General features: G+C 41.2%; 2 protein-coding genes across 7 annotated transcripts in view; one reads left to right on the forward strand and one right to left on the reverse strand.

The window, feature by feature from the left end:
* fhod3b (formin homology 2 domain containing 3b) overlaps nt 1-13,909 on the reverse strand; it is a 136,347-nt gene extending 122,438 nt beyond the window's left edge. For all 6 annotated transcript variants that reach the window (XM_088998388.1, XM_088998386.1, XM_088998389.1 and 3 more), the window contains exons 1-2: nt 13,416-13,909; nt 6,393-6,499 (exon numbers count right to left, since the gene is read on the reverse strand). In XM_088998388.1, coding sequence (XP_088854514.1) covers nt 6,393-6,499; nt 13,416-13,580 — 272 coding nt within the window. In that variant the 5' untranslated portion in view covers nt 13,581-13,909. The remainder of the gene's footprint in view (nt 1-6,392; nt 6,500-13,415) is intronic.
* Nucleotides 13,910-15,447: 1,538 nt separating this feature from the next.
* On the forward strand, nt 15,448-21,836 carry slc6a19b (solute carrier family 6 member 19b). Its single transcript, XM_088997988.1, has 12 exons — nt 15,448-15,646; nt 16,989-17,129; nt 17,203-17,340; nt 17,406-17,587; nt 17,663-17,773; nt 17,988-18,100; nt 18,177-18,305; nt 18,388-18,544; nt 19,527-19,731; nt 19,830-19,989; nt 21,121-21,283; nt 21,372-21,836. The coding sequence occupies exons 1-12, from the start codon at nt 15,448-15,450 to the stop codon at nt 21,558-21,560; spliced, it is 1,887 nt and encodes a 628-aa protein (XP_088854114.1). The 3' UTR covers nt 21,561-21,836.

A 21,836-nucleotide genomic window follows, 5' to 3' on the forward strand; every position in this document is an offset into this window, starting at 1 on the left:
TTCTCCCGCACTACATGGAAAGAGGTACATTTAACCTGTGTATCCCAACTGTCGCATTTCATAAAACAAAAGTCATTTTTGTGACCATATACTGTATATTTGTTGTGACATTTTTATTTGCCGGTCCAAAGTCCTACATCTATTTGAATGACAAATTGAGGTTTGATTATTTCCAGTGTCTCGAAATAAATCATGCAAACACGGCCAGTAAACACGATTATAGTAAAGAGCACAGCAGATACAGTTACCAAAACCACCAATTTAGCTCTGACAAATCGGCTTTTGTGCTTCCGGCTTAAAGGCTGTGAGAAATTCTGACTGGCACTGCACCAAGGTGAAGTCTGCTAGTGACACTCAAACAGCAGTGGGCCTGACAGCAGAAAAGAACTGAGCTCAGAGTGCAGATCACACTACTGCCTCACACTAAACAACCATTAAAACTGTTCAGTGCTTCCAAATTCATATCGTTCCTGCGTTTGCCAGTGTGAGACTTGACCCGGCGTGCACGCGAGCAGATTACGCAGCGGGGGTCCTGCGCACACTGCCGCCATTTAGAAAATATAATAGCAAGTAACAGCCAGATGTGAGACAGAAGCAACATCTGTCAACATTGCTCTCAAGATGAGACAGCAAACAGGAACTTAATCCAAATGGGTAACCAGAACCCCTCAGTCACGAACGTCTGCTTTCTGTCGGCTTTACTGCAACTGTATCCCTTTACTGCACCTGAGGCTATACAGGCTGGTGTGCTCGTTATCAAATTAAACAAACGCGCATGGAATAGAAGAGAGGACCCATTCCCTTACCCAATTAAATATGAAAACTGGGAACTCCACAAAAGAGCAGGGCATGCGCATAGAAGTTAAACCACAGAAGTACTCCTTGAGATGAACTTCATGCGGTACCTCATAAACGTTTGTGTCTTGATCCAACATTCTTCTATGCATGCTCAAGTGATGGCTGATCAAGCCAAACGAAAGTCCAATTAAACATAATAGTCGTTACTGAGAGGCCACTCCTCTGAAAAACTGTTATTGACTCTATCCATGTCGGTTTTTTAATACTGACATGACATGACATGACATGACATGACATGACATGACATGACATGACATGACCATTTGACATCAACGTGAACTATAACATATATGGATAACAATGAGCATGTAAGGGATTCAGTAAAGTTTGCATTGAAACGCATGAATTCGCACAGATGCAAATCATAAATGTAGCACGACATCCCGACGAGTAACTTACCAGGAATCATTATTGTGAAGAGTCGGGTTGAGTGACAATTAACACAGTAGGCAAGATGCCTCTTAAAACCACTGACCAGGTATGCAGAGTGTATTTGTGACTACACACGCAAAACAATGACTATGCTGCACCGCGCTGTTAATGGTCCCCTAAAACAGCCCCACACACAATGCAGCCAAGTTGTATTTTATTTCCTCCCTTGAAGTTTGAGTTCATTCATTCTCCTCCTTCACATGAAATGTAATGCGCTCGGGTCCACCTGCGATGTCCAAGTGGGTCAAGACAAAATGAAAAACACTGAAAGCAGAGGAATTCCAAAGGGGAAAGCAACCCTCAAAAGTTCCTTACGATATGTTCTATGGAGCCCCTAAAACAGCATTCTGACAGATATTGTGTTTGTGGAATATGAGTTAAGTCGTAAAATCTACATGTTTTTGTCCATCTCAAGGGGCGGCCATTTTGCCACTTGTTGTCAAATGAAAATGGCACCTGATTCATTCAGGGCTCAAGTAAGAATCAATAATGGCTCAGTTTCAGAAAACAGGTAAATGGTTGAGCCCTAAGCAACTGCAATGTCATTTTCATTTGACAGAACCTGGAAAAATGGCCGCCTCCTGAGATGGCTAAAACCATGTAGGTTTTGCTGCTTAATTTTCTATTCATTAGAATATCACGTTTAGACTAGTGTGGATGAATAGAACATATTAAGAAAATAATCCGTGTGACCATTGAAATGAGAAGAAATCAATTTTAATATGCTTGAACATGTGCCTTCCATGCTGTGACCAGGAAATTATGACCATCTAGCTGAGGATGTAGGAAAATGAGTGTGATCGCTCACAAAGAAACAGCTTTAAGAAGCATCTATTATTGCTTACAAGTGAGCACCATTAATCTTCAGAACATATTTCTATAAATGAATTTGTCACGTAAGTCTCAGTATTGGTCACACAGTGTCTTTGCTTGTCTAAGAATGATAGGCGCTATGAATGGGACCATTTGAGCAAGATCCCACAAATGTCACTCTTGACAACCTAAAGCTGGGAACATGTGTCAGGGTGCATGCCTGGACTATCCGGACGATCCATTTATAACTTAAAGGACAACTGACGTCACTTTTTTGTTTCTTAACTGACAGCAGAAAAATGTTTAATAGCATCTAAAATACCCAAAACACGCAGTATATTTTTATTCAAATGCAAAACACATATAAAAATGATTTAAAGTGTCCAAAAGCTGCAAAAAATTGAGCTGCGAATTGGGCATTTTCAGAAAGTCCCGCCCCCAGTTCGTGACGTCACGCCAAGACGTCTTGCATTGCTGGAGAATCAAAACAATGGCTTCAGATTCGGAGAATATGCTTTCTTGTTACACATCCAGTTATGAATATGATTCAAATAGTTCTGTAGAGGAAACCATACATGTTTGCAATCGATTAAAGAAGTCCTTCCGTGTCATTTTGAGGCATCTGGACTGCAATGTCGCGTCCCAGAAAAGAGGCACAAAATGGATCAGCCAGTTTCCACAGGCTGATAAATTCCTTCCATGGAGCTTGGACACCCTTTTCTGGCAGCTTTTGGGTGAAACACGAGGTTTTCAGACCAAACAAGTACAGCAAACGTGATGGAAGGACTGCTACAATGTGTCTTTTTTTCTGTCAGGGGTGTTCCTTTAGTGACGTCACGTACAGACTCGTCACCAACTCAAAAACAAGACTTCCTGAATATTCAGTGCGAGTCTTAAAACGTAAAATATAGCTATATGTGGTGGAATCTTATTAAAATGCGCTCAGTAGAAGTCAATTTAAGCCATTTTACAAAATATGGACACAACTTGTCTGGAGACGTCGGTTGTCCTTTAAAGAGGCATTGGACCTGTGATGGGACAAAAGATTTAGGAAACCCAACCATCTAGACTCTAGAGCCAAGCTTCATGCGGTTGTGTGGAAGTAATTATGGCTTGTAAAATTTTGTGATATGGATATCTTTTGGTTCTGTCAGAAGAACCTGACTTTAATCTGATTGTGAACACCAAAGGTATGACACAGGCGCTCCTGGAATGTGACCTGCCATTAATATCAATAACAGTTGCATTTTATGGCCAAAGGTATAAAGGCTAAGCTTCTGTTTTAAAAGTCTGCTTCTAACCTTTCCCTGATAGTGTAGTGGTGTTATACCAAGGTCAGTTTGGATGACTTATCACAGACATAAAATGCGATCAACAAATTAACTACTTTTGAGTCCTGAAGTTGGTTCTTATAGACGAGACTTGTAAATGCCAAAGACCCCATCAGAAGTAACGGCCATAAAATGAACAACAGAACCACAGAGTGCGGCTGGTTTACTCTTGCACATACAGTATCATTGCCATCAAAAGCCAGGAGGTCTACTGCCCTATTTTTACAAAATAATTGGCTGGCCACTTCACTCCCTTCCTCACCACCGCCGGTCTCCTCAGACAACACAGTGTGGGTTTAATCACACACATCCAAGTGCCAGCTGGCAAGATGTACCCTATAGCAGCCTGGATCAGTGAGGAGGGACAACGCAGACCACTCACAGTTCTCACCAGCTTCCCATGAGCTCCAACCCTGTTCACTTGACTTGGAATTGGGGAAAGACAGTCATCTGGAGAGCATCCTGTGAATTCCACGTTAAATAAATAAATCCCACAAATGTTTGTGGTCCAACTGACCAGGAAAATGCATGCCAACCCTTTGGATTGTGATCCTCTACTATGAGTGGATATATCAACACAATCCAAAGCGAATAAAACATATGGGGCCAATAAAGAACCTGGCCGAAAAAAAGCGAAAAATAAAACACAAGCACAAGCACAATTTCCAACCTTTCTTTTCTTCGTCCAGGTCTCGAAAATATGTCAAGACAAAACATATTAAATGCTTGGAGTTGTGCGGTGGAGAGACAATTATAATGAGAACCCTGAGGTAACCGAGTTGTGATGAGGGCAATTACTCATGAAACGTGTCTACACCTCTTAAGTGCTTACAATGACATCACTGTTGACCTGCGGCGAAGCATTTGACCTGTGGGGGTCCTGGAAACTCTGAACTGTCTTGTGTCTTTACCCTGATAAAAAAAAGTAGCACGCACACATCCCACGGACTGCGTTTCATACCAAGAAAGTGTGTGTAAGGTGAAAAGTATGTCTTCCAAATATTAACTTGCCATAGCAAACTATTAAATTGAGTATAATCCGTTCCCAGGTCCCCATATAGTATAATTTCTACTAAAGAAGCTTTAAAACTACACAAAATATACCTTATTTTATGTATAATAAATGTGCTATTGTATTGTAATTAAAGAAATAAACAGTACTGTACAATAGAGTCGTTTTATTCACCTTTGTCCATTATGATACGCATACATGTACTATACTGCACCCGGTGGCCATCATCAGTAATAGGAAATGGCTGAATTTCACACAATGACCAAGTCAATTATTTTGTGATGAAATGTAGGGAAAGACATGCCCATTTCACTGTAAGATCAGAGCATTGTCATCAAATGGTGAGTATAGTTTCAGATAAATACAGAGGGTTGTGTCAGGAAGGGCATCCGACGTAAAAGCCTGGCAATAACAAACATGCGAATCAAACCTCTGAAGATGGAGGACACTGATTTGATGTGGCGACCCCTTGAAAAGAAAAGCCGAAAAGAAAAACGTTTTATTTACCTCAGTGATGGTAGTTGTCAATGGATGACGAGCAGAAACACCCCGAACCACATGTAGCAATGGTCGACTTAGCATACTGGTAGTGGGACGCTAAGTCACACAAATGCACACCTCGTTCATGTTTCTCGATTATCTCCTTCTGCTCGACCGTAATTCTTCGGCTGTCCTCTTCGGCTGAACACGAGCCTGTGTTGGAGTCTTTTTCGGACTAATAATAGCAAAAGTATCCGTTATAACAAATCCTTGAAGACAAACGATGAACGCACTCAGAGGATAGGGGTGTGGAAAAGCTGTTCGGCCGTGTGGTTTGGTGTTCTTCCGCCCAAAATTAGACCGCCAGCCATTGTGGCGCTCCGTGTGTTTCCCGAAAAACAGTTTGTATGCCAAGATTATATTCTCGTGAATTTAATGTTTGTAAGGCGAAAAATTCGTTAGCGAAAGTGTTCGTAAGCCAAGGTATCACTGTACTGCTCAGTTACATACTGTTTTGATTTTGATTGTATGAATTTTGTTTTATATTTACTGCATGGCCAAGTAGAGCCTTTTTATGCAGCTTCCTGGAATAATGGCATTTCAAAGTCTGGAGGCAGCACACAATGAATAGTTTCATTCATTATTTTTTTTTCAATATCGTCAAGTGTGTTGCTGACAAATATTTACTGACAATGTTTTGGCAGTATCTGACAACTTGAGTAGAAGTTAGACTGACTACAGCATATTTCAATTTGGGTGCAAACGAATTTGGGTTACGCTGACATCATAAGGGCAGAAGCCACACTGTCAAGCCCGCAGGACAAATGGCAAGTCAACGTGAACCTCTAACAGCAATTGAAGAATTCAACTCTCAAGTTGAGCTGTGTTGTTGAAAGTGACACCAGAGTAATAAGTAAGGCTAATTATTCAAATTGGCTTTATAATAAAACATATAAGTGAAATAAAGGAGGAAAAAAAAAATCAAAGTATACGAAATCATCAGAGGGATTTTTTACTTAAAATATTATCAATACATTTTGATCAGAGTTGGAGTGTAAATCAATTGTGCATACAGTAATGATTCATTGATCCAACTCTCAAGGATACTAAATGGGACACTCAATATAAAAATGGCTGGATGGGTGATTTAAAAGAAAAAAATGTTAAAGAAAAGCAGGGGTTGGGAGTGAGCACAGATGTAACATGAAAGAGTATTTTTCCACAAGAAAAAGTGCTGAAAGATTTTTGGAAGTGCAGAGGTAAACCTTTCAACTGTTTGACACATGAGGTTGGTTCCCAAAAGCCAAGTCTGAGTAGGAGAGATCAATCAGCGTACCTTCATGAGAAAAATAATCTTATTAATTCGAACAAATTGTGTAATACTGTGAAGTTATTGATGGACTTAAACCACATGAAAACTCCACAAGGAGAGTGAAAACACACACAGACAAAGGAAATGATCTTACCCTCCTTCTTCTTGAAATCCTTCCAGTTCGTCTTTTTGCTCTGCCAGCGTCGACTCCAAGTCCAGATAGTTCCCATTATGAGACAACTGAAGTGCACAGTCATCAGGCTGCAGTGGAGAAAGATGCATATTGCAGTTCCAATTATTTCATGTTTTATTTATTTATTTTGATTTCTCATTGTTTTAAAATGTGCTATTTTTACTTAAAAGACTGCATTGACTTTAAAAATAAAGCTGCATATACTCTTATTACTTGGGTTCGGATGTGGGGTTCCTCGGTTCACAATTGAGTTCACAAATATGTAGGTAATTCAGTAACCATCATAAGCTTAAATGTTTGTAGCATAAACATAATATTAATAATAATAATAATAGTCACAATAATAGTCACAAAACAAACACCCATGGCATTAGTGTAAACCAGCAAAGAAAAACAGTACAGTACATCTGAAATTGAGCATGCCAGATTGTGCCCCATGAGAGCATATTTTTACCTCTGATTATTACTACAATATGTAACCTCAAAACCACATCAGGACCGTCAACTGAGGAGTCGGTGTAAATGTCAAATTATTGATGTGGCATGTGTACTGTATACAGTATATATATATATATATATATATATATATATATATATATATATATATATATATATATATATATATATATATATATATATATATATATATATATATATATATATATATATATATATATTTTTTTTTCTCTTTGTAATTACTGGCAACCTGTTGCTTCAATTGCAAAAATACATCCAAGTGGAATGTCTGCTTTTTCTGTTTATACTGCTGATGACATTTTCAAATGTTTTGTATCTGGCTTTTCATCCACTAAGTGATCTCTCCCGCTCCTGCTTTGCTCTCCCTCCGCTGAATTATGTCATTGACCTCTCCCTGTCACCAAACGTAGCGCCTGCCCTCTCAGTGCACCGATCATATGTGCACCGGGTAAAGTATTTGATGCGTCAAGACTCCAACGAATGTCGCGAGAACACTTCTTCGCTCTTGTCAGCACTTGGGAGCAGCTTGCCAGTGTGTTGTTTCTTATCTCTTGTGTTGCTCTCTTTGAGCAATTGTCACACAACAGGGGTTTGGAGAAGAGGAGTGATTTGTCAAGTTTTGAGGACTTTTCATAAGTTGTTTATTGTGCGCAAGACCAAGGCTGGGTTTTAAAAATCGATAAATCAAATCAAATTTCCTTTTCATAGCGACATATCGATTTGTAAGACCATAAACAGATCATTTAAATGTGTCTATTACAATAAGTTCATGTGATTTTATGCATCAAGAGCTTTCATTATTATGTGAGAGCAGTGTATCAAAACACTAATAGCAGACACACCAAAATCAGCAACAAGATTGAACCATGGTGTGTTAACAGATTTTTTCTATGTTTTATTAGTTTGGTGAAAGGTGTTAAAACACTAAGACAGCAATGAACTTTGGGAGACAGTCAGAAATGTGATTGGTTTATTGTGGGTTGTTGCCATTTTATTTACACAGCTTTTCGAGTCATTGGAATTTATTCAGTTATAAAGTTATTGTTTCTTTCAGGTCATTGTAAATTAAAAAATGTTTAATACAAGTGAGCGGAGTTCAATTCTCAATGGAAATATTCCTGTTATAAATAATAAATACATCATAAAAAGTTAGAGCGGCCCGGTAGCCGAGTGGTTAGCACACCGGCTTCACAGTGCAGAGGTCGCCGGTTCGCGTCCCGGTCCGGTCTCCCTGTGTGGAGTTTGCATGTTGTCCCCGGACCCACGTGGGTTTTCTCCGGGTCCTCCGGTTTCCTCCCACACTCCAAAAACATGCATGGCAGGAAGATTGACCACTCCAAATTGTCCCTAGGTGTGAGTGGAAGAGTGACTGTTGTATGTCTTTGTGTGCCCTGCGATTGGCTGGCAACCAATTCAGGGTGTCCCCCGCCTCGTGCCCGAAGACAGCTGAGATAGGCTCCAGCAACCCCCGCGACCCTAATGAGGAATAAGCGGTACGGAAAATGAGATGAGATGAGATAAAAAGTTAGAGACATATTTTTTTACAATTTTCAGCATTGCTTCTGAGAATGCCGTCCATGTACAGTAAAAGTGAAATTGGTGTTAATGAAATCCTTTATGAAATTAAACTTCAATCAGTGAATCTTGTCCTTTTCCTTTCGGCTTTTCCATTCAAGGGGTCGCCACAGCGAATCAGTGTCCTCCATCTTCAGAGGTTTGAGTCGCATGTTTGTTTTGGCCAAGCTTTTACGTCGGATGCCCTTCCTGACACAACCCTCTGCATTTATCCGGGCTTGGGACCGGCACAAGAAGACACTGGCTTATGTCCCCTTGTGGCTACAGAACAAACAACTCTATGAACTTAATAAGGCTCCCAAACACAAAATGGTCATCTGCACAGCAGTAATCAAGCAAAGCAATCAGTGAATCATGAATGGAAAATAAAATCAAATCGGGTCCTCGTGAATAATTGATTTTGGAAATTTGAAGCAACACCCATAGCGCCGTGGAATTAACTTCCAAGACCTCTATTTTTGAAGACAGCACAAATGGCGAGTTATCCTAATTTTTATGTCGATCAGTGACAGAAAGTTGACTAGTATCCACGCTGATGGTTTTGCTGAATTTGATCGGAACTCAAGCAGGCAGGCAGACACAGAACTCAGTTGGTTGAGTGATTGTAAGATTACAGACAAAACACAAAGGATGTCTGTGATGCTCTGAGAGTGGTCACTGACGTCACTGACGTCAATGACGCTAAGCGGCTCCCCTCATTCAAGTCTGCCGCCGTGTGGGAGGGAAAACATTGCCAGAGATCCTGCCTGCGCTTTATCGCACCCCCAGCAAGAAAAACCAAACCCTGAACAAATTTAGAAATGGTGCCCTACATCTATTTTTTGAACCAGATCTATAGTTTTGAACCTAAAACTGAATATTATGTGGGTCCTGCAATTTGAGTGAATATGAAAACAATCCTGGCACTGGGGTGTACACATTTTTACACATCGTCTGGCAGTGAATGAGTTAAAAGCAACCAACATAGGAAAGTCTGCTGTGCGCCATCACTATTCTTCAACACAATGCAGTCAAACAGTATTTTGCCATTTCTGTCAACCGAAACAATTGTTTATATATGGAAAGCAAATGAGAAATGAGAAAGCAAAGTGAATGAGTTAAAAGTGGAGCTGGGGTCGCATGGCAGTGGCAACAAAGGGTTGTATACGAGTGACCACGCATCAGTGTCGTAATTGCTCATACTAACTAGCCACATATTGTTGCTGCCTTAACTTTTAAGTCAGTAAATCAAGTCTTGTGTCAGATTCCTGCATTTCTTTGTGTGGAAATATGCCAATAAATCCAAGAGCAGTTTTATCACATCAAGGGCACTTCCCCCACCCAGGATTTGAACCCGTGGTGGCCCTGAGCTGTGACCAAGTCCAGAGAGGGAACCACAAGTTGTGTTCTCTCTCACACTGAGCCTTCGCCTCTCCCTTCAACCACCATAATGTGGTCCACTGACCAGGCAGGCAGTGAAGGCAGAATGAGTAAAAATAAACCGTATGCAATTTACAATTGAATTGTGCTATCTCTTTCAACTACACACGACTCTGCACAACATTCACTTCCCAAACTTCATTTTTGCTTGAAAACGGGTTTATGACAGATTACAACGTTAATCAAGACAGCAAAAACATTATTGTGGGATTCCTACGCTGAGAAATAACAGTCCAGACTGCAGAAATTGGCACAACCACAAATGTGCATAACAATGTGTAAAAGTATTTGAAGGCCTTTTGACAGGCCCTGAGAAGGAACCTGTATTTTACAACATTTCATATAACTTCTCATTATAGGACTCTATAATTTCTAGTGGATGAAATATGCAAGAAAACATGTCCAGATTGTAATTGGTGAGAAGTGAGAGTGCATCCTCTAAAACTAAGCAATATTTTCCCCTTACTTCGACACACTCTGTCAACCAGACTCAACGCCACCAAGTCACATCACGAGAACGAAGCAAAAGAGAGGAAAGCATTTGAGAGTGCGTGGATCAATTGATTTTTATAGATTATGAGAGAATTGAGTTGCTGATGATGAATAGAGGTACACTCGCCTGATCTGTGTGTGGGAAATTTGGGATTGCTTACCACACAGTTACGTTGCGATCGAGGGTGTGGATGGTATATGTGCCCTGTGACTGACTGGAGACCAGTTCAGGGTGTAGTTTGCCTTCCGCCCATAGTCAGCAACTCCCCACATCCTTGTTCAGGATAACCGGTGTTAAAAATGGACGGATGAGTGTATGTATGGAAGATTTGGAACAAGTCCATCAGGTCTTGAACAGAGTACACACTGAGCCATTCATAACAATTTGTTATTTAAAGTTTTTTTGAAATATTCACTGAATTCAGCTATTAAAAGTTAATTCATCCAACAGAGGGTGTGGAAAATCACTTAAAATTGAATGACCATCCGTGTCTTATGAGTTGTGTGTTATTATTTTGTTATTTGACTTCAAGATGGCTCTGCAAGAGTTGTCTGCATTAACAGCAGCTCCTATGTTTTGTGCTTCTATTTCTTATTTTTCTTTTCGTCTTCCTTTCAAAACTGTGCTGCTGTGAATTGGGAATTTCTCTATTGTGAGACCGATAAAGGTTGCCTTATCTTGTTTTATCCTCACGGGGTTCGCAGGGGGTTCTGGAGCCTTTCCCAGCTGTCTTCGGACAGTATCACAGCAACAGAAACGGTGTAGAGATTGCACATTTAAGCCATTTCAAATCAATACATATTTTTATGCCAAACCACGTTTTGTGGCCCCTGTTAAAACATTAAATGGAAAGGTGATTTTTGGAAGCGTCTCTGATGGACTGGTGTGCGAGTCGCAGTGGATTTGTTCCCGCTCATTGATAGTGGGGATGTGGGTATGAAACGTCATTTGTCTCTGTAACTGACTGGTGACCGAATTCAGGGTGATGTCTGCTTTGCGGCCGGAGTCAGCTGAAAACGGCTCCTGCAACTCTCAACAACCCAGTACAAGATAAGCGGTGATGAAAATGGATGGACAGACTGCAAATGCCAGAAAGAGGGAAATTCTGCACAATGATGGTGCGAGATGATGTGATGACGTTGATATACTGATTTGATGCAAATGGCGATTCTTTAGAATGGTGCTGTAGTTTTCTTTCAGTGATGTACTGATGGCATTTTGGTATACAGACGCTCCCCAACTTACGAACGAGATACGTTCCGAACGGTTGTTTGTAATGTGAATTATTTTGTAAGTTGCTTCAGTGCCATATTTTGTATGGTATGTACATATGTTTAAGGCTTATTTGCTTATTATTATTGGCTTTATTTGTTTAAAGGACAACCGACGTCACTTTTTTGTTTTTTTAACTGACACCAGAAAAACATTTTATAGCATCCAAAATACCCAAAACACGCAGTATGATATTTTTAGTCAAATGCAAAACGCCAATAAAAATGACTTAAAGTGTCCAAAATCTGCAAAAAAATTGAGCTGCGAATTGGGCATTTCAGAAAGTCCCGCCCCCAGTTTGTGACGTCACGCCAAGACGTCTTGCATTACTTGTGAATCAAAACAATGGCTTCAGATTCTGAAGAATATGCTTTCTTGTTACACATCCAGTTATGAATATGATTCAAATAGTTCTGAAGAGGAAAGCAATCGATTAAAGAATTTATTTGTGCCATTTTGAGGCAACATTGGGGGAAAATATCTCACCCAAAAAAAGAGGCACAAAATGGCGACCTCCAGTGGCCACCTCCGTTTCCACAGGCTAATAAATTCCTTATATGGCGCTTGGACGCCCTATTCTGGCCTTCTGGCGGCTTTTGGGTGCAACACGAGGTCCCCAGACCAAACAAATACAGCAAAATACATTGATGTGATGGAAGGACCGCTACAATGCGTCTTTTTTACGGTGAAGGGCGGTCCTTTCATTCTTTTCATCACTTTTCTGCTGTGAAATGTAAATTTCTCCACTGTGAGACTAATAAAGGCATATCCAATCCAATCCAATCCTTTAGTGACGTCACGTACGGACTCGTCACCAACTCAAAAACAAGACTTCCTGAATATTCAGCGCGAGTCTTAAAACGTAAAATATAGCTATATGCGGTGGAATCTTTGTAAAATACGCTCAGTAGAGGTCATTTGAAGCCATTTTACAAATTATAGACACAACTTGTCCGGAGACATCGGTTGTCCTTTAAGGTTTACATAAGTCTGTATAGGACACCTTCAAAGAAGTACAGATGACGGCTGAAGAAACCTTTTCATCGATGGACCACTCCTGTGCGACTGAGAACTTACACAGACGCATCTCAAATTCTGTACCACCACACTGTGATGATGCCATACTGAGCAATAGTTGCCTGTACTTAAAACAATCCCATCCATCCATCTTCTAATCCCTTTATCCTCACGAGAGTGGTGAGCATGCTGGAGTGTATCCCAGCCATCATTGGGCAGTAGGCGGGCACCACCCTGAACTGGTTGCCAGCACATCGCAGGGCACACTTGCAAACTACACACAAGAACGCCAGGGCTGGAATCAAACCCTGCACCACAAAACTGTTGGATGGACATTCTAACCAGTCTATTATCGTGCCACTCTAAAACAATCGTTTTCATTAAAATCATGTACCACTATAAAGCAAGGAATGTACTGTATGTCTTTATTTATTCCAGTCAAACTCAGGGATTGATGTGGTTAAAAGCAACCATGAGCAGATGGTTCCTTTTCTCAACTACAAAAATCACACACAAATCCCAAATAACCATAAAGTGGTTGTAGAGCATGTGGCACGCTTTCATGAGTGGAATGTTAATGTGCATCAAAGTCAGCATCCCACATCAGCAATGCGCACTTGCTAAACGCTCCATCCGTGTTGTATGTTTTGGCAGTAGCACCTGGGGCTAATTATTACTGCGTATGTGTGGAGGAGCAGGTAAAGCATAAAAGGGATGTCAACATTGCATACCTTATGCGGTGCTCTTAGCAGTCGGTGCACTCCAGCGATTTGATTGATGAGCGGGATATCTTCCCTGAATGTGTACACTGGAGGTCTGCTGGGCTCCGGGAAGTTGGTGCTGTTGAATGGATCAGTATCATCTAAGAACTGCACCCTGCACATAAACGTAGCCATGGCGTGTCCTCCATGCAAGGCCGACTGTGGGGACAAAACAGCGAATGCTTCCCGACAGAGCCTCCGGCGCAGGTTCCTCCGCAGTTGTCTCTTGTTAACCTACTCGGAGCGTCTCCATGCGGGACACCCACCGCCGCCTTCACGATGCAACACCATGCACCAAGCCGGCAGGATAGTCGACAAAGCTGGTACAAGAAAGTCAAAATTCGGAGCTTCGTCTTTTTCTTGCTCTCTCTGTCTCTTTCTTATGCGGCATCCAGCAGCATTGTGGTGCTGAAGCAAAGAGCCGATAAGGGAGGACCACACTTGGCAATCTTTGCTCTTCCAGAGCGATGCGCCAAACACACTGCCTCGACGCGTAACGTGGGTCATGTTACAAGCATCGTGGCGTCCTCTAGGGGCCAAAATGAGAAGTACACGGCGATGAATATATCCCACGATTTGAAATGCATCCCCAGAGCTGCGCAGGACAAGCACACGCAAACACACTCGCGCGCGCAAACACACACACACACACACACACACACACACACACACACACACACACACACACACACACACACACACACACACACACACACACGCACACACGCTCACACACGCTCACACACGCACACACGCACACACTCACACACGTACACACACAATTCAAATAAATATGACACTGGAAATGGAATGTTATCATAATACCGCATAATTAAGAATCCATCATATACTGGGAGTTGATTCAAATTGTGTTATAGTCACTAATATGACGGGAAGACGGACGGACGATAGATCGATGGACCAATGGACCGAGGGACGGAGGGAGGGACGGACAGAGGGAGGGGCGGACAGACGGACGGACAGACAGACAGACAGACAGACAGACAGACAGACAGACAGACAGACAGACAGACAGGCAGGCAGGCAGGCAGACAGAGAGAGAGAGAGAGAGAGAGAGAGAGAGAGAGAGAGAGAGAGAGAGAGAGAGAGAGAGAGAGAGAGATAGATAGATAGATAGATAGATAGATAGATAGATAGATAGATAGATAGATAGATAGATAGATAGATAGATAGATAGATAGATAGATAGATAGATAGATAGATAGATAGATAGATAGAATTTCCTGCTCATTTCCTCCTCATCCCTTTAGTTTGACGGACGGAAGGATGATAGATCGAGGGACGGGCGGGCAGCCGGGCGGGCAGCCGGGCGGGCAGCCGGGCGGGCAGCCGGGCGGGCAGCCGGGTGGGCAACCGGGCGGGCAGCCGGGCGGGCGGACGTACGGACAACAACGGAAAACAAGGTAGAACAGAGGAACATATGTAGATTGGGATTGGGAGCGGGTGGGAGCAATGATGAAATAGAATAGAAATTAAAACACCCTGTTGAAGCATTTTGCATTACATAGGTTGCAAAATGCTTTAAGAACTTGTCTTGTTGTGCTGAACCTATGTTTTTTGGTGTCCGAACGGGTCACGTGACATATCTATTGAATGAAAACAGACACGGATAGATTGCAAGAAGGACAGACAGATAGGCAGCTCCATGGACTGAGAGGCAGATTTCACTTGCTTTCTCTCACTTTTACAGTTGCCAGGTAATACTGGTTTATAGATCAAAACAGTGGTGAGTTGTGCTGAGGCAGTGATTACCAAAGCCTTGAAGGCCACCCTGCACGATATAAACTACCAAAATTATATGTTTCCCCATAAATGTTTACAAGAGCAATGACCCGTCATTTTCAGATAAGACACTTGTCAAGTTTCATGGGTGGGCTTCAAACGTTGTCACACCTCTGATTTCAAGCTCTCTGTCAATATATAACAGAGATCCACTATATAGTCCATCATTTGCATCCCGGAAACGATACAGAGACAGATCATGAAGCTCACACTCCCTAACGCGGGCCTGGATGACAGGATACTGTCGCACCAGCAGCTGGACAAGCTGGAACAAGATGAGGCGAGTGACAGGCCCAAATGGGAGAACAAAGCACAGTACATGTTGACCTGCGTCGGCTTCTGTGTTGGACTGGGAAATGTGTGGCGCTTCCCATATTTGTGTCAGAGTCATGGAGGAGGTGAGTTTTCCAACTATACACAATTGTAATAATGGTTGGTCTTGCTAAAGATGATATTTAACTCTGCAAAATGACATTTGTTTTTGTTTGATTGTTTCATTTCAATATTAATAAAACTGAGATGAATCATGGGATTAATCCCCTCTCCCACCGCTAAGGACTCATGATTGTTATATTGGAGCCATCCTTGAACGCTTTGGTCATAATGCCGCACGAAATGCAAAGCAAAATTGCACACCAAAAGAACAGCAAGCTATAGGGGCAATGCATAGCAGTGGGAGTGCATGGTTTTGTTTTGGGGAATTGGAATCTTGGTCAACGTGAAAAGAATAATGAAGAGGTCCAAAGAGCAGATATTCTTGGCACATACTTGTGAAAGGTTCCTCAGACACGTATTTGCACGAGAGATACCTGAGAGATATCAGGCATATTTCAAATGCTTTTGCAAGCATGACCGGCACACGTTGATCGGAATGAATTTGAGTGAAGAGATTGTTTTAATCTATTTAGTTCTATTTATTTATTTAGTGACATTTATTTTTCCTTTATTATTTGAATTGTGACAGGTCTTCATTTAATGTATTCATTTTTACACAGGAATGTTCATTCGTTTTAGTAATTCAATTGAAAACTGGAAACTCAAAATAGCCAGTTGTGCAATTCATTGTTATGTTTCTTGTATAACATTCTTTTTCCTTGAGATGGCAAATTTTGTCTGTTTGCAGGGATCATGAATTAAATCCAATTCGTGAAAATCTGAAAACAAATATCTATCATGTAGTACTGTTTAAGTCCTACTTTCTGAATTGAGCTGCTAAAATGCATACCCCCCGCCCCCACCCCTCGATCTTCTAATTTATTTTCAGAGATAGAGTAAGACGTATAATGCATTGGTTCTGCCATGTTGTTTTTAGGCTACAGTATCAAGAGCTGTCTCTACTGTAGTTATGCATTTCTCATCATGATGTTGTGATATATTTTATAATGACTGTGGTCTTTCAAGCAAATCAATGGAATTACCTCAATGGTATCCTAAGTGACAAATCCGGGAACTGTTTCCCAACTGAAATGCAGTCACAAAGAAAAATAGGCACATTATTGGCATCTGTATCTTACTGATACATATATACATATATAAGCTTATTTAAGATGCTGATCCAGCAATATGTATGTCCTCATGGAAAGATAAGGTTTTTGTACATTCCGTTCAAAGGCTGGCATTCTCGTATAAGTGCACGTGCATTACAGCTTGCAAAACAGGCTGCATCAGCTGTTTGCTTTTATGTCTGCTATATGACAGGATGTAAATAAAGATAACAGCATTTAACTGTTTCCCGTGCAGGCGCGTTTATGATCCCCTTTCTTATCTTGCTGGTTCTTGAGGGAATCCCTTTGCTTCATCTGGAGTTCGCCATCGGTCAACGTTTGAGGGGGGGCAGTTTGGGGGTGTGGTCGTCCATACATCCTTACTTGACCGGGATTGGTGAGCGTCATTCATTATATCGTTGAAGTTGTACTTAAAGGACCCTAAACAAAGTGACAATGTGTATTTACAGGGATCGCCTCCATGTGTGTCTCTCTGACCATCAGCCTATATTACAACACCATCATTGCTTGGATTCTTTGGTACTTCTTCAATTCATTTCAAGACCCTCTGCCTTGGAGCCAATGTCCGATGAATGAAAATTTAACAGGTATGCCTCCACTGAATATGAAGGAATGCTTCCACAAAGGAACTTTCAAAAAACAATAATTGCAGGCCTGGTCTTGGAGTGTGCGAGGAGCTCCCCAGTGGACTACTTCTGGTATAGGGAGACTCTGAACACAACTGCGAGTATTTTGGATGACGGCGGCATACAATGGCGCACATTGCTTAGTCACATATGTGCCTGGGCTGTGCTGTACGTTTGCATCGTGCGAGGTATCGAGACCACTGGCAAGGTATTGCAATGTTGCTAACTTTGTCTTTGAATTGTGTCTGCTTTGAGACAAATAATGTATGATTCCTCTTGGCAGGCTGTATATGTGACTTCGACTCTCCCGTATGTGGTACTTACCATCTTTCTGGTCAGGGGACTGACGCTGAAGGGATCTTTGAGTGGAGTCAAGTTTCTATTCACACCAAATGTAAGTTCTTCAGGGGTGCCACCATCTAAGACCTCTAAGGGGTGAGCATGCCTTTTCCATTATGTGATTGACTGCAAATGGCGTAATCCTGATATGAGTTCATTCGCCAAAGTACTTTGTGCAGATTTTCATGGGGTCCAATCATTACGGTCTGGTTTTAATTCCATGTGCATATCCAAGATCAGGTTCATGTTGAATTGCTTCCAATCTGCAGCTCGCAGAGCTGGCGAACCCTTCAACATGGATGAACGCGGGTGCTCAGGTCTTCTACTCCTTCTCTTTGGCTTTCGGGGGCCTGATATCCTTCTCCAGCTATAACTCAGTCCAGTAAGTCCAAATTTTGAGCTCTTTTAAAACCACGTTCATACGCAAACCTCACCTTATCCCTTGTGTATGCTTTCAGTAACAACTGTGAACAGGATGCAGTGATCATCTCTATAATAAACGGCATCACGTCTATTTTCGCCGCGACGGTCATCTATACGATCATCGGCTTCAGAGCAACACAACAATTTGACACCTGCATTAATGGGTGCTTGTCATTCTTCACATTCTGACATCAATGTAGAACCAAATATTTTCGACCAGCTGAAATATCGTATTTTACATTTTAGGAATATCTTGATGCTGCTCAATACATTTGACCTTCCTGAGGGAAACATCATTGACAGCAACTACACCGAGGCGTTAATGCAACTCAATGCAACGTATCCGGACATTATTCGAGGACTGGATCTGGGCACTTGTGATTTAAATACGTACCTTAGTGAGGTAACAATTCCACAGTTTTTCCATCCATCCATGCATTTTGCACACCGCTTAATCCTCAGTAGGGTCGTAGGGGGTGCTAGAGCCTATCCCAGCCGTTTTTGGGCACGAGGCAGGGGACACCCTAAATTGGTTGCCTGTCAATCACAGGGCACATCGAGACAAACAAGCATCTGCACTCACACTCACACTCACACCTAGGGACAATTTGGAGTGTTCAATCAGCCTGCCATGCATGTTTTTGGAACGTGGGAGAGTTCCGGACCGGGTCCTGAACTCATGACCACTGCTAACCATTCGACTACCGGCCCGCCCAATTCCACAGTTTTATTTTTTAAATTCATGAAACAATAGTTGAACATCTAAGGCACAGGGGTCAAAGTCAAGGCCTGCGGGCCAAATCCGGCCCGCCACATCATTTTTTTTGGCCCGCGAAAGCAAATCAAACTTGTTAAATTCCATAATGATTGCTAAAATCTGAGCCAAAATTTCATATTTTTGGATGTCAACCACAATAAAAGTCATTATTCTTGACTTCAGATTTGAAAACGAGTTATTTATTAATTTGCTGTGTGCTGTATATGTAATATTTGAAGGAATGTAAACATTCTTATGGGTTCCCCAAATTCATAACGGCCCTCGAGAAGAAACCATAACTACAATGTGGCCCGCGGCAAAAAATGACTTTGACACCCCTGATCTAAGGTCAAACTTGACTGAGCCAAGTAAATTTTGCGGTTACATTTTACAGTGGTGAACTTTTTTTTTCAAACCGTTGCCGGGACATTGACCTGCCCTGTACAGTTCATAAAATAACACTGCCAACAGATTGACCTTGGATCAGATTATCAATTTTACATTCCTTGTCATGGGATATTGCAGGTGTATGTTTCTTTTTGTCCTCCAAAATAGTCAGGCCATGTCGGGGAAGTGACCATCACTTTGTTCGTATACTTGCTGATAAATTGTTTCTTCTTTATTTTAGGGAGTTGAAGGAACCGGTTTGGCCTTTATCGTCTTCACAGAGTCCATCACCAAGATGCCTTTCTCCCCACTGTGGTCCGTCCTCTTCTTCGTCATGCTTTTCAGCCTCGGCCTATCATCTATGTTTGGGAACATTGAAGGGGTTGTGGTGCCTCTACAAGACCTCAAGGTTTTTCCGAAGAAGTGGCCTAAAGAAGCCGTCACAGGTAGCGCACACACTCATTACACCTTTTTCTAAACTGATGGATTTTTGTTTTAATTTTAATCTTGGGGGAAGTTTAAATAAATGTTTTCTCCTCCTCAGGTGTGACATGTGTATTTTGCTGTCTGGTGGGCCTGGTCTTCGTACTCGGCTCAGGGAACTACTGGCTGTCTTTATTCGACACTTATGGAGGATCAATCCCACTGTTAGTCATTGGATTCTGTGAGATGATCTCCGTGGTTTACATATATGGGATCGACAGGTAATTTAAAAAATTCTCAATTTGAATTGCATTTCCATTGTCCAAAAATTGTTTTGACGAATGTTTCTGTTAATGTAAATGTATTCATTGTTAAAAAATATATATAATACAAAACAATACAATAAATATTGATTTATATAGCGCTTTAACAACAGCTGAAGCTGTAACAAAGCGTTTAACATGAACAGCTATCACATACAGGAAATAAAACAGTGACAAATATAGTCGAAAGCACAAGGGAGTAAAACTAAGATCAAGTACGTATGTGTAAGTGTAACAATATAAATATAAATATAAATATAAATATAAATATAAATATAAGCATAAGCATAACCATAACCATAACCATAAGGTTAAGCATAAGCATAAGCATGAGCACAGTATATACACAGATCAGTCTTTTCTTGGCCCTCATGCGGAGTATTTCTTTCAATCTTGGATTGAATTTGCCTTTATTAGTCTCGCAGTGGAGAAATTTACATTTCACAGCAGCAAAGTGATGAAAGGAATGAAAGTAGAAAAGCAAAAAGAAACAAAAGTAAAAAGAACAAAAAAAGTAAATAACAAATAATATGACAGCACAAAGACAATATGACTGCACAAAACCACAGTCATTCATCTTAAGCACTTTCTGTACCCTTTTTGTTACATGAAGCAGTTCCAGATGAAAGATCAGGGACATCATGGTGGAATGTGCACGTGGACTACAGGCTAAATGTTGAAAGCAAACATGCAGCTGTAGCATCCATTGATGAAAAGAAAAGAGTTCTTGGGTCTTCTACTGGCTTCCCTACAGGGTCTTAAATCATTTAAAACTGAACTATAAATGAAAACCTTTCCAGAGGCAGTCGTGCAGCCTGATTAGCGTATTGGCTGTATAGGCAACTCCAAAAAGTGAATCGGTGGGATGTTAAAGGGCTTTGGCCATGTGCAATATGCAGGAACTGCACTCCTTTTATTGATCTGATCAAATTAAGTTTATCTTTTTTTTTTTTTTTTTTTTTTGGGGGGGGGGGGGGGGGTACAATTATTTACCCATTCAAATGGCTTTGGGATTATGTGGTTTAATGATAAGGGAATAACGAGTCAACACGCCTGAATCATGCATTTTTTTTGTGTTTGTCTGCTCAGGTTCAATGAGGACATCGAGTTTATGATTGGACACAAACCAAATATTTTCTGGCAGGCTACATGGAGATTCATCAGCCCACTCATCATGGTCTTCATCTTAATCTTCTACTTCATCACTAAACTCACAGAAAAGATATTTTACAAAGCCTGGGATCCCAAATATGTATGTGTATTAACATCACCCTGGCAGTATTCTGAATAAGGATATTGTGCGCCATCTGAAACTTATTATTAATAAACACTGTTTGCAGGAAAAATTCCCAACCTTGGAGGAGAAGTCATATCCACCGTGGATCTATGTGATCATTTTCATTCTGGCAGGCATCCCAAGTCTAGCTGTACCAGTCATTGCAATCTTCAAATGTTTAAAGGCAAAGGCAACAAAGAAGTCACAGCTCGTCTTTCAAATCTATGACAAACCCAAATTATCATTGGCATAATATTCTTTATTCGAATCTGTTTTTAAATGCTATGACACTTATTTCTCCAGTGTTCTGAATTAATCCGTCAAAGCACGTTATGATATATTAGCGGTGTGTCCACTAGGGGTCAGTAAAGAAATTTGTTAAGTGTGAAATAGTTTTGAGGCGTGTGAATAGTTAAAAAGTGCTGCAGTCAAGGATTGCTGTTTTTTGTTTTCTGTATTTTTTTTCCTTCATTTATTGATCCTATCCTGTTTGTGTATTTTCTATTAAAACGCAGTCTTTTGTACAGAC

The sequence above is a fragment of the Hippocampus bargibanti genome, linkage group LG06 (assembly GCF_051943395.1).
Source record: "Hippocampus bargibanti isolate YZ-2025 linkage group LG06, ASM5194339v1, whole genome shotgun sequence".
Classification (NCBI taxonomy): domain Eukaryota; kingdom Metazoa; phylum Chordata; class Actinopteri; order Syngnathiformes; family Syngnathidae; genus Hippocampus; species Hippocampus bargibanti.